Source organism: Apium graveolens, chromosome 9 (genome assembly GCF_009905375.1).
Source record: "Apium graveolens cultivar Ventura chromosome 9, ASM990537v1, whole genome shotgun sequence".
In the NCBI taxonomy this organism is placed as follows: Eukaryota; Viridiplantae; Streptophyta; class Magnoliopsida; order Apiales; family Apiaceae; genus Apium; species Apium graveolens.
In genome coordinates this window covers 8,296,758-8,310,234 of record NC_133655.1, presented here as the reverse complement: position 1 = coordinate 8,310,234, position 13,477 = coordinate 8,296,758, and the positions used below count along the sequence as shown (strand labels likewise).

Here is a 13,477-nt window from a genome sequence, read left to right as displayed (position 1 = left end):
GAACACAAGGGGCCATGTGCAAAATCTGGAATTATAATGACCTTGTTGGCTTTTATAGTTCTTGACATGTTCAGAAGCTATAATTTTCAATCCATTTGACAATTGTACAATTTCCAGCAGATAAATGTTTATTGAATAATGTCTATGCTCTCTACTTGTGTTGGTTGATAAGAGCATGCATTTGGACATAATCAAGATTCTAGAATAGTTATAATTGAACTGAAAATACTAAATTAAAATCATATTAAAATTTTGTTTAATCTCGAGATATATGTAAAAATGGGTATACCGGCTATATCAGCGTTAATTGGTCAGAATTTGTTTATTTATTTCATGAAATATTTGTATGCATGTACTTAGTATCAATTTTTTCTTTGCCTTTTATACAATTAATTTGATACTAAATTGTATAACATAAAATTTCAGGTTGTATATTTATTAGTGTTCTTATGGATCGTAAATGGATAAAAGCACATCGGATGTCGGAAGAATACAAAGCTGGTGTCAAACAGTTTTGTAAGCTTGCGGCAGAAAATTCCAAGAATATTAATTTCATCTTATGCCCGTGTACGAAATGTTTGAATATTATTGAAGTTAATGGTCCAAACGAGTTGCATGACCACCTGATGTTTCATGGTTTTGAGAAAACCTATACCCGTTGGACATATCATGGGGAAGAGAGAGGAGAAAATAACTCTGGTAACTTTAACTTTGATTATCAATTTGTAGATACAGTTGATACCGATTTTATGGAAGATGCTGAGGGTGGTAGTTCTAGTGTTGAAAAGGATATCCCTAACATCATTAATGATGAATTACGTGATCATCCTGATATGCATGAGGAGTTAAAGAACGATGCTGCTTTACCTTTATGGCCTGGGTGCACTAAGGCTTCTAGATTATCGGCTGTGTTGACTCTATATAACCTAAAAGTTGGTCATCAAATTTCTGATGCGTTCTTCACGGAGATGCTCACAGCTGTTAGTGAACTTTTGCTGGATGGTAATGTTCTCCCTCGTAGAGTTATGAAGCTAAACAAATGCTCAAATCCATTGGATTAGTACACAACCGAATTCATGCGTGCCCAAATGATTATATTCTTTACCGAAAAGAGTATGAAATGTTGGATGAATGTCCAAAGTGTCATTTAAAACGATTTAAGGATGGAAATTCCCCGTCCAAGGTCATGCGGTACTTCCCAATAATACCCAGACTGATGCGGTTGTATGCTAGTCCTGAAGATTCAAAACATTTAACATGGCATCACAATGGGAGAATTAAAGATGGAATGTTGAGACACCCTGCCGATTCACCTCAGTGGAAGACATTTGATGATGTACATCAGGACTTTGGGAAGGAACCAAGAAATCTTCGTTTAGCACTTTCAACCGATGGAATGAATCCTCACTGTCTCCAAAGTAGTTCTCATAGTACTTGGCCTGTCATTCTAATTATTTATAACTTGGCGTCGTGGCACTGTATGAAGCGTAAATATATGATGATGTCTACCTTAATATCTGGTCCTATACAACCTGGTAATGACATTGATGTATATTTGGCACCTTTGTTTGAGGATTTGAAGCTACTATGGGAAGAGGGTATTGAAGTAGAAGATCGTTATAGAAATGATCATTTTAGGTTAAAGGCCATGTTGTTTGGAACTATAAGTGATTTTTCCGCTTATAGCAATATATTTGGATATAGTGTGAACGGTTATGATGCATGTCCTTTATGTGGTGATGAGACGGATAATGGCCGATTAAAGAATTGTAAGAAGTGTGTTTATATGGGGCATAGGCGGTGGTTAGACTCTAATAATAGATATAGAAATATGGCAATGGCATTCAACGGTGAAGTTGAAAAACGAGGTCCTCCTCGTATACGGTCGGGCCTTAAAGTGTTTAAAGAGGTTGAAAATATAAACATAGAGTTTGGAAAGAAATTCGCAAAAGATGTTCCTTATAAGGGTTGGAAGAAGTGTTCAATCTTCTTTGAATTGGCTAAGTTGAAAAATGATGTTTTTGTTTTGAAAAATGAAATCAAGGAGTTAAAATACAAGGGGTATATTCCGGGTTTGCAATATGGAGGTTCTAGCCATACAGATAACTTTGACATGGATGATGATGTTTATAGTGATCACTGCGACGATCATAATGCTGATGAAGCTGTTGCAAGTGAAGACCTTCCTGAGGTATAAAGTTATCCTTATAATTAATATAAAACAGGCATGGTATGGCTATATAGGTAGAAAAATAACTTAGTATTATAATACAGGGGAGTATTATAATATGCTCTTGGTCACCTTTGTACTTATGGTTCCGCTAATTTAGTTTAACTATAATTTTTGTTAATATCTGCAATTACAGGGAAAAAATCCTTGCTTTCTATACCTAGATCCCGGTCGTAGATATGTTGGGCGAGGGACCTTGTGGAATGATATAGATGATACAATGCTTCATGGTGTTCCATTAGAAGAAGAATATGTGAGGGTGCAGTTTGAGGTGGCGGTACCATCAGAGGTTAATACTCAATTACCTCGAGCTTGTGACGAGGCCTACCTTATTGGAGATGCTCCAGGATATTTTCTTGCATGGCCACGCAAATTGGTCTCAATGAAACTAGAGGTTGATATTTACTTTAATTTTTTTTTAATCCTCATGCTTATCTTGTATGATATTCAATTTTATGTTACTCTTTTCTAGACACCTCCAAAAATCTTAAATAAAGAAAAAAACCGAGAAAGGGTTAAACAGGTTGGCCAGGAAAAGGTTAAGGATAAAGAGAGGGAGAAAACAGTTGAGTCTATCGCTGCAGTTTCTTCAAAACAATTAGGTTATCCTCTCGCTCAAGATGTTTCACATGACGGAGTTGTGGAAATGGTTCGTCTTGCTATTGTATTTAATCGTGTTTCAGATGTAGAGATTGAAATGAGACCTTTTTGGGATGGAGACCCTTGGACCGAGCATATTAATAAGGAGAATGTTTTGGAGGTACTGAATGAGCAATGGTTAAGTGCTTCGAGCCTGACGTTCTACATTAGGTAATACAAAAACAAATTTCATGGATCTCTTATTTGCACCTATTTTTTTCTAATCATGTTTTTTCTTAGGTATTTATGTGAGGTCTATTTATCCAAAAATGAAAACATGGCAGCGAAGTTTTCTTTTGCTTCACCTCATGTCGTGTGTTACTTATCGGATAATTCCAAGGCTTCATCGAGTTTGGCAAAGTTTATGTTGGGATATGTTGATAAAGAGCACTTACTTTTTGTGCCTTATAATATTTCGTAAGTTACATTTTTTGTGACACTATGTAAGTTTATTTAATTTCATGTACTTATTACTGATAAATAATTTTTAGAGAACATTGGGTCTTGGTTGCCATAAATACAAAAACAGAGAGCATTTACTTTATGGATCCAGCTCCAAAGGCCACCATAGTAAAATACAAGAATTTGAAGGCACTTATAGAAACGTAAGTAGAAATATATAGTTAATAACTTGCAGATCGTATTTATAAAGGTTAATGCTTATTTCTTATGTCAAATATATTTTCTATTTAGGGCCTTGGTTTCTTTTCGGACTGGACGTGGAAAAACTTATACAAAGATGGCATATAACACCTTTAAATGGACAAGCATACAGGTAAACACTAATGATGCCCTTAAATATTACAACCCCTGTGATATGGGTTTTACTATCCATTAATATTTGTATTTTATATTCATCATGGTGAAAGTTCACTTTAACTTCCTTATTAATATTTGTATTTTAAAATTAATAGGTGTTTTTTGAAAATTTAATCTTATAGCAATTATAGCTTTTTCAAATATTTATCTAGATAAATATATTTAAAATATAAATATTTTATATAATAAATATTTAGTGCTACGCTTATATTATATACGTATATATATTAGCTTTATTCTTTTTTATTATAAAATCTAATATAAATTTACTTATATGATTAACCAAATATTTAAAAAATATTTTTAAACAAGATAGATAGTTTTCATTTGTATATATGTGTTTGTATTTTATAAAAATTGTGTACATATATATAGAGTAGCCTAATTCTTTTTATAGTGTATTTTTTCTAATGAATTTGATAGACTTGTTAGTTCATTAGGTATTGAGTATTTTTTAGAACAGGAGCCAAGTAAGGACCTTATAAAATGTTGTTTATTAAATTGAAGCATGTCCAACATTGTTGTTATGATAAGGTAGTGATATATGATTATTGTTATGCACAGTGCCCTAAACAACTTCCAAATGATGGTATTTTTTGTGGACATTACGTGGGATGTTTTATTGAAGATGTGTTGCGTTCCGGTGAAACGAGTATAAGTGTAAATGTAAGTGACCCTCACATTGCTAATACTAAAATGAAGCCAACTATATTTTAACATCATTTATTAATTTTTTATAATTTTCGTGTGTGCAGTTCACTCGTTCTAACAGACTCATGTGCTATTCTCATGAAAAAATGCTCCGCTTCCGAGATAATTGAGCAGGATTCTTTTACAACCGGTATCTGAAGGGAAAACTTTTGAATATGTAGTTTTTTTTATCTTATCCTACTTACTGGCTTGTAGTAAATAACGAAATACAGTTGTTTGAGATCTAGATCTAGTGATGTTTTCTGGTTGTTATTTAATTGTTACTCTGCTGGAGATTTTTAAATCATTATGAAAGTTTATGATTGATTTCAAATCTTTTTATTTTACAAGTTCAGTTTGTGTGATTGATTGGAATTTGAGTTTACATTTTTTGTAATTAGCAAGGTTGGATTGTATTTTAGGGATTTTCAAAAAACAGCAAATGTGTACAAATAGTGAAATTATATCAATTATATTTTTTTTTATAAAATGAAGGTCTTAATATAGCAGTTTCAAAAGTGCTATACAGGATGGCAGATGGTATATGTGTCCAATGCTTATATAGCATTTTTGAACCGTTATGCAAGTAAGCGTTGCTCCTTACATACCACTTCAAAAAATGTTCTACAACTTCGGGTCTCCAACTTATATAGCATTTTAAAAACTGCTATCCACTAAGATGTACTTGTACGACACTTACCTATATTACACTTATTAAAATGCTATCCAAGAGGAGCACTTACAGAGCGCCAAAATAAGCGATGTACAAGTAATTGCCACTGGCATAGCGACGTGTTGCATAGCGCTCAAAAGCGCTATACAAGTAATTGCCACTTGCATAGCGACGTGTTGCATAGCGCTCAAAAGCGCTATACAAGGTTTAAAAAAAGTGTTATACAAGAGCAGATTTGTAGTAGTGTCGTTTAAAGTATAGTTTCATAAGTCCGCAAGGGTTGGCTCAACTGGTTAAAGAGGGGATAACTATCCTCTTGGTCACAGGTTCGAATCCCACGGGAGGAGAATTTATGATTATGCATCTTGAGTCAGAGCCTGTCGCTTAAATGCGGTTTACCTTGGTTCACGTGGTTTGCAGGCTATTACGTGAGCCCGTAGGGTTTACCCAGTGCGCACCCGAAGGGTATAATATTTTTTTAATTTTTTTTAATAAAAATTTTATGTTTAAACTTTTATTAAAAAAAAATTGATAAAAACATTATGAAACTATACTTTATAGAAGTCTCGAAATACGTGTCAAATTGTAACGTAAACATCCCAGTGGAACCGAGGGAGTAAATTAATGTATGTACAAGAATCGATTCATGTTTTTAACCGTTTTTGTAGTGTAATAAAATATAACAAAAATATTATTATCTTAAACAACATGTCTAGAACATAAAAGGAATAATATAAACTTATTTATAAAAGAAAATCAGTAATTAGGATTTTCATTTATAAACATTGTTGAAAATATCAAACATGAATGAGTACGAGAGCAACTATCGTCAAAATTCATCCGTGTCTTGGAAATAATGAGAGGAGGATAACATGTAGATCATATTTTTTGCCTATATAGTTTTTTCGGTGCAAGAATAGTGATGACTCAGATGCAACTAGACAAATTTAAATAAACTCATACTCCTTCTATCCCTAAATATTTTTTCCATTTGTGTCGGACACGCACGTTTTTTATTGTTAATATTTTTAATTTTGTATTAGTATTAAATATAAAAACTTCACTCTATTAAAGTACTCGTAAACACGAATATAAGAAGATAACTCATGACTATGTTTGATCTTATAGATTAACCCTAAATTAATAGTCAATCACTTAACGTGAACAATGACAAAAGTCAAAATAGAAAAAGTATTGTGATACGGAGGGAGGGAGTATTGTTTTCGCAACAAATTTAGAGTTCGGATGTGTACTACAGTCTACTAGTACATTTTTTAACTAAACTTCTAGAAGATGGGGACGAGATGTTGTAGTGAATGTCGATTATTGTGTGGAGTAAAATTCGAGATGCAGAATTTGTTGTATCGTAGCAACTTTAGGGTTTCGTACTACGTAACTCCCGCTCTTTCATTCATGTTTCGAATATGTGAATGGAAAGAAGCCACGTTTTACGAGAGTTATACAAACCTTTTCAGTTTTCAGTCACCTTCCTTTCAAACTTGTCATAAACACAAACCGACCTGATTCCGTATTTAACTGACGGAGATGCGGGGACGGAATCAGAAATATAGTATAGAGGAGATTGAATAATATTTAGAAGGATCGAATTAATTATTTTATATTTTTTTAAAATTTTATATTAAAATTTTGATAAAATTTAAAGTTGACTGAGACCAGCACTCACTCCTAAATACACTAAGATCTCACTCAAATGCACATATTTTATAAGAGGTACAAGAACTCAATTCTGAATCACTCATTTGTTGGTTTAAATATAATTTTTTATTATAAAAAAGATTAATATGGCAAATAAAATTACTCTTTATTCGATTATTTTCTGTTTAATCAATTTTTCTCTGAAAGGATAAGCCATTAATTTCATTTCGGTATCACAGTGGGTGTTCTGATTCTCAATTTTTAGGATTGTAACAATATATTATAACCAAAAATATTTTCCTTTTAAAGAAAGTTTTCAATTTTTTGCTTATGTTTCTTTTGTCTTCTGTGATAGTACGTGTCAAAATTTTAAACCACACAGTCTATCATCGCATCACATTTCTACATCATTCTTGCCTATAAATAGTAACATACTCTATTATATCTTAACAAATTGCATACACGAAAGACGATCTAACTAAAATATGAGCTGGTGGTGGTCACGTTCAGTTGGCGCTGCAATGGTAATCCTTTAATCCTCTCTCTCTCTCTCTATATGTCTCTTCTAATCTTCGTTTTTCAATTATGTTCATACTAAGTTGTACATCTCACTACTAGTCACCACTACTAATTTAATCCTTCATGCATGCAACAGGAACAGGAATCTCTCAATCAAGAAAATGTTCCGTTGAGCTACGAAAATGTGGCCTTAGTTGTGGGCATTACAGGCATTGTTGGCAATAGTCTGGCCGAGATTCTCCCTCTCCCTGACACCCCGGGCGGCCCGTGGAAAGTCTACGGCGTTGCTCGTCGTCCAAGACCACCATGGATTCCAAACAAACATGTTGAGTACATCCAGTGTGACATTTCCAATCCAAAGGAAACTGAATCCAGACTCTCCGGCCTTAAAGATGTGACTCACCTCTTTTATGTCACTTGGGCTAGTGGATCTACTGAAGCTGACAACTGCGAAATAAATAGCAAAATGTTTAAAAACTTGTTGAATTGTATCATTCCGAATGCACCAAAACTGAAACATATTTGTTTGACAACCGGGAAAAAGCATTACATGGGTCCTTTTGATACTTTTATGATTGCACCACATGAACCTCCGCATACCGAAGATCTTCCCAGGCTAGATGCTCCAAATTTTTACTATAATCTCGAGGATATCTTGTTCGAGAATGTAGCCAAAAAGGATGGCTTAACTTGGTCAGTCCATAGGCCTGGACCTATATTTGGTTTTTCACCTTGCAGTATGATGAACATAATATGTACTCTCTGTGTTTATGCTTCAATATGCAAACATGAGGGTGCAGTTATGAAGTTTCCAGGGACTAAAGAAGCTTGGAGTTCGTATTATTCAGCTTCGGATGCTGACTTGATTGCTGAGCAAGAGATATGGGCTGCAGTGGATCCAAAGGCCAAGAATGAAGCTTTCAATTGCAGTAATGGTGATGTGTTCAAGTGGAAGCATTTCTGGAAGGTTTTGGCTGAGCAATTTGAGGTGGAATGCGGAGAGCTTGAAGACGGAGAGAGGCTGACATTTGTGGAGTTGATGAAGGATAAAGGGAGTGTGTGGGAAGAGATTGTGAAACAAAACAATTTGGTGCCAACTAAACTAGAAGATGTGGGAGCTTGGTGGCTTGCTGATTTTACATTTGGCATTGAGTATCCTTTAGATTGTATGAACAAGAGCAAGGAGCATGGTTTCTTGGGTTTTAGGAATTCCAAATCTTCTTTCATTCAGTGGATTGAGAAGCTCAAAATCTCCAAAATTGTTCCTTAGGGTCAATTTTTTCCTTGTATTTTCATGTTTTTTTAGAAATGTGGTGATTTTATGTTTACTTTTTGTGTCTGTGTGTATCTTGAAAAATGAAGATCTCATATAAGTCTAATGCAATGTTATCTTTGGTATTAATGTTATATTATAGTACCAAATGCAAAAATACTACTCTAAAAGGATGTCATACTTATATGTAAATATGCATATATGTATCCTTACTTCTAAATTTGAAACCAATGATACATACTTGCCACATCATCTATTAATACAAATGGAGGGGAAAAATTAAATAATTATTGTTTTGTACACCACAAAGTATCAAAACAGTATTAAATTAAGTAGAAGTTAAAAGATTTATGTAGATTTAAAACTAGTTATGAAACTAGTTTTGTAGTATAACTTTTATTTTAGTACCAAAAAACACTTTTTAATTTTATATTATAATAATAAATATAACTATTTTTTACATTTAACATTAGACTTGCTCCCAGATCTCTCCAGCTGAGTGACTACTTTAAATAATATATAAAAAGAAAACTTGGACATTTGATAGTTTGTCTTTTCATTTGGGGTTTTGTCGCAGAGTAACTTCTACCAGGGCCATATGGTATAGAAGGACTTGGGACTTGGGAGGGACCTATTAAACATACGATAAAATCAAATAAGAATAATACATGATCAATGCAAAGTTAATGAAGGTGAGTGAATATGGTATTCGACTATTCGTAACGTGACTTAAGCAATGTTCTTTCCGAGTAAGTTTTGAGGTAAATGGTGAATATTTATATTTTGTGTGGAGAATCGTAATGAATCCCGCTTTATTATCTAGACGTATGTATATATTAGAGCATATATACCGGTATTTCCTTTTAGTTAATTCAGCAGCTTAATTAATGGACAATGGCAAAATTGATATGCAGTGGATGTGTTTTGATGCAATCTATTTTCAAAACTCCATTAATTCATTAATAGGAATATTAATAATCAACGGCAGTTCTCTAACGGCTGGCAAATGACTGGACCCACGTACTTTTCACAGGCACACACATATTTAGTCATCTGCATTGTGAAATTAATAATAATAGCATATTTCTATATAATTATACATATTTTGTGTTCCTATATTTAAATATTATCTATTAAAATATTATATATTATATATTATATTACTAAAAACTAGCTAGCATTATGTAATTTTAAATACTATATATTTAATTTGACAAAAAATCATTTATTTAAAAATATCACGATTAATTATTGTCAAGAATATTATTTCTGAGAACACTAAATAATAAATTTAAGTTAAATATATAATTTTATACTAAATTATTGAAAAAGATAGCTAGTAATATATATAATTATTTATTCAATGAATAGTAATCGATGAAATGATGGAGTTTGATGGGTGTATATAAATTAACAAAAACGATTGATTTGTAATGAATAGTAACCAAATCCATTGATTCAATTCATGAATTGATGAATTGACGCCCCTCACGGGCTGCATATGCTCTTAGCGGAGTGCGCGGGGCGGATCAGGGGGGATTTTGTTAAAAACTGAAACCGAAACCGCAACCGCATACCCTCGGTTTTTAAAATTTAAAACCGCAACCATAACCGAAGTCACCAATTCGGTTTCGATTTCGATTTTAAAAATCTCGGTTCGGTTTTTAACGGAGCGGGTTTGGCTATAAAATCGCGTCCAATAAAATTAGTAAGATAAATACGAGTAATAAAATTTTTAAGCATTCAAAGTACAAAATACAAAATACTTTTATTCCGAAACAAGAATGCAAAGTCATAATAAATTACAACCATCTAAGTTAATTCGAGCATTATTTTAATAGACATGACTTTAGCTAATGATAGGAAAAAGAAGGAAACTGTTGTTGACATTTTTACAGGAAAATATATAAAAAATATTAAAAAATGACAGAGATAGAGAACATCATTTGCCAGACAGCTAATATAAGTCATTAGTTAGTAGTTACCACCCACGAGAGCCGACCAAACAAATGGTTTGGCTCGGCCCGATCGGAATTCGGCTCGCCAAAAAATCATCTAACTCGGACCGTGACGTAGCGGTTAATTATTCGGCACAAACCGGGTAAGAACACGAACCGAATACGAACTGTATATTCTGAAACCGAAACCGGCCCGGAACCGGCACGCATAGAGCTGCAAACGAACAGAGTCGAGCCGGGTTCTGTCCGAGCCGAGTCGAGCTTAGTTTATTTTTAAAACGAGCCGAGCCGAGTTTAATACCGAGCGGAAAGTGATGTTCAAACTCGGCTCGTTTATAAACGAGTCGAGCTCGAGCCGAACACGAGTTTGTTCACGAACAACCGAGCTGAGCTGAACTCGAGCCTAATCGAGTTTGTCCACTAATATTTTGAATATATTTCTCAATTGAATAATCTTAAATTATAATCTATAATTTTACAAGTTGTATCGAGATCAACTACTAGTTTTACATTGAAATTATATATGCACACCCACACTTTATCCTTATTTCTTAATCTAGCTATATCATTTTATTTTTCAAGACGATTTTTAGAAATATAACCAATTTTATTTTTAATTATTTGACATTTGTAACTTTATAAGTCATACATTACTTTTTAAAATGACGATGTCAAATTTTATTATATTTTGTTGTTTTACTTAAATTTGGTTTATGTAAATTACAAGTTATTTAATGATTTTTATGAAATATGAATAATTGGAGATGAATGTATCATGATAACAATGTGATAATTACTTACGAAAAAACTAAGTGTTAAATTTAGAAAAATAAACAAAATCTCTAAAATAATTAAATTATTAATAAATGATGAAAAAATGTTGTTAGGAATATGTTGTGTACTTGATGATAACTTGAACAAAACACTTAGTAGATTGTAGTTAAGTGAAATTGTAAGCTTTCAACGGATGATCATTATCAACATCCGTTGAAAGAGTAGCTTATGTAACAATAAGACTAGTAGCACATTTCTGCATACTTGTATAGCTTAGTGAACTAGATGTTGTAGATTGTCCAAGTTATGTTAACTACTAGATTGATATGCAAGATAGGATGATTAACTGTAAATATTAGATGCCTTGTAATCTTGTGTAAATGAAGCAGAGTTAACTATCAAGAAGACAGTCTCAACGGATGATTTACAAAGCTTCAACGGATGATCAACATAAGTCTCGACGGATGATCAACCTGAGTTCCAACGGATGTTCAGACAAAGTTCCAACGGATGATCAATCTAAGTTCCAACGAATGTTCAAATTCAAAAGAGCAGTTGATAGTGACTTGACAGTCACATGCGTTGAATTGTATGCAAATGGAATGTGGCAACCTGTTTGAAGGATTTAGAGAACAAAGAAGCATTTTCATTTCCATGCTAAACAGATGATATTCAAATATGCGGGAAAGAGAAGTGTAGCAGCATGAAGTTAGACTAGATATAGTTTGTCTTATTATCTTGCTTTTTATCATGTAACTTGGTGATATATAAATCAAGGGTAGCAAGTTGAACTGTATTGATTTCAATCCCAGCTAGCAAGAAAAACTAGAGAAATAGATAAAGCAAAATCTGTAAAGAATTTCTCTGTAGTTCTTATTGTTCAACTTGTAAGCAGCTGTGTACTATTTGTATCACAGAGTTCTCAACTTAATATATATCTCTGGTGGAAAAGTTCAATACACCAGAAAGTTTTTAAATACTTGTATTTAATTGCTTTGTGATTTGACTTCTGTTATACTTTTATTCTGCACCATTGCAAATCAAACACAGTTATTTATTTGTAGAAGAATCATTCTTAAAATTCAAAAAGTAACCAGATTTACATTCAACCCCCACTTCTGTAATTCTTGTTTAGATTATTTGGGAATAACAATTGGTATCAGAGCAAGCTCTTGAAGAACTAAGAGTTTAAAGATCTCAACAACTAACAAGATGAGCAGAAAAGATGTTGGAGTAAAAATTCCATTTCTGGACAAAGACAACTATCACCATTGGAAGGTGAAGATGCACCTGCATCTCCTATCTCAAGATGAAGCATATGTGGACTTTATTAAAAAAGGTCCACATGTCCCTATGAGAGCTGCTACAGGTAATGAACCATATGTCCCAAAGCTTAGAGCAGAATGGTCTGATCCTGATATTGAAACAAGTTCATAAGGATAAAAAGGTCATGGACATTTTGTTTAATGGTGTTGATGGTGATATGTTTGACAACATAATAAACTGCAAAACTGCTAAGGATTTCTGGGACACAATTCAAGTCATATGTGATGGTATTGATTTAGTAAGGGAGAACAAAATGCAACTCTTGATTCAGAAATATGAGCATTTTCATAGTTAAGTAAGTGAGTCACTCACTGACATTTTCAGTAGATTCCAAAAACTACTGAATGCTCTAAAATTGCATGGAAGAATCTATCAAACAAAAGATTCAAACCTCAAATTCCTTAGATCTCTGCCAAAGGAATGGAAGCCTATGACAGTCTCATTGAGAAATTCTCAAGATTACAAGGAATTCATCTTGGATAGACTGTATGGGATTCTAAATACTTATGAGCTTGAAATAGAGTAAGATGAGAAGATGGAGAAAGGAAGAAAGAAGGGAGGATCCATTTCATTGTTTGCTGAGCAAGAAATGGAGAAGGAGACAAAGGTTGAAGCTGTTGATTCTGCACCAAACCCTAGAGTTTGTGAAGGTGGATTCGACGGATGATGAACATTTTCCGTCGAATAATCATAAGGATTATCCGTCGAAAGACAATGAGCCACATCCAGTTGAGGGCAAGTAAACCAGTTAGCAAAGCTAAGCTAGCCAAGTTAAATGAAAAATATGGATCAGTTTCTAAGAACTTTATTCTAGGAGAAACAAGTCAAGTGAAAAAGAACAAAAGAGTTAATGTAGGTCATCTGTCTATCAAGCCATTGAATGACAGGTTGGAGAAAATTGAAGTGAGAACAGAGTCTAA

General features: G+C 33.3%; 1 protein-coding gene across 1 annotated transcript; it reads left to right on the top strand.

Moving 5' to 3' along the window:
- Positions 1-7,133: 7,133 nt before the first annotated feature.
- On the top strand, positions 7,134-8,628 carry LOC141687489 ((S)-8-oxocitronellyl enol synthase ISY1-like). The gene is made up of 2 exons (XM_074492782.1): positions 7,134-7,231; positions 7,363-8,628. Exons 1-2 carry the CDS (start codon positions 7,193-7,195, stop codon positions 8,494-8,496), a joined length of 1,173 nt encoding a protein of 390 aa, XP_074348883.1. The 5' UTR covers positions 7,134-7,192; the 3' UTR covers positions 8,497-8,628.
- The last annotated feature ends 4,849 nt before the right edge of the window (positions 8,629-13,477 follow it).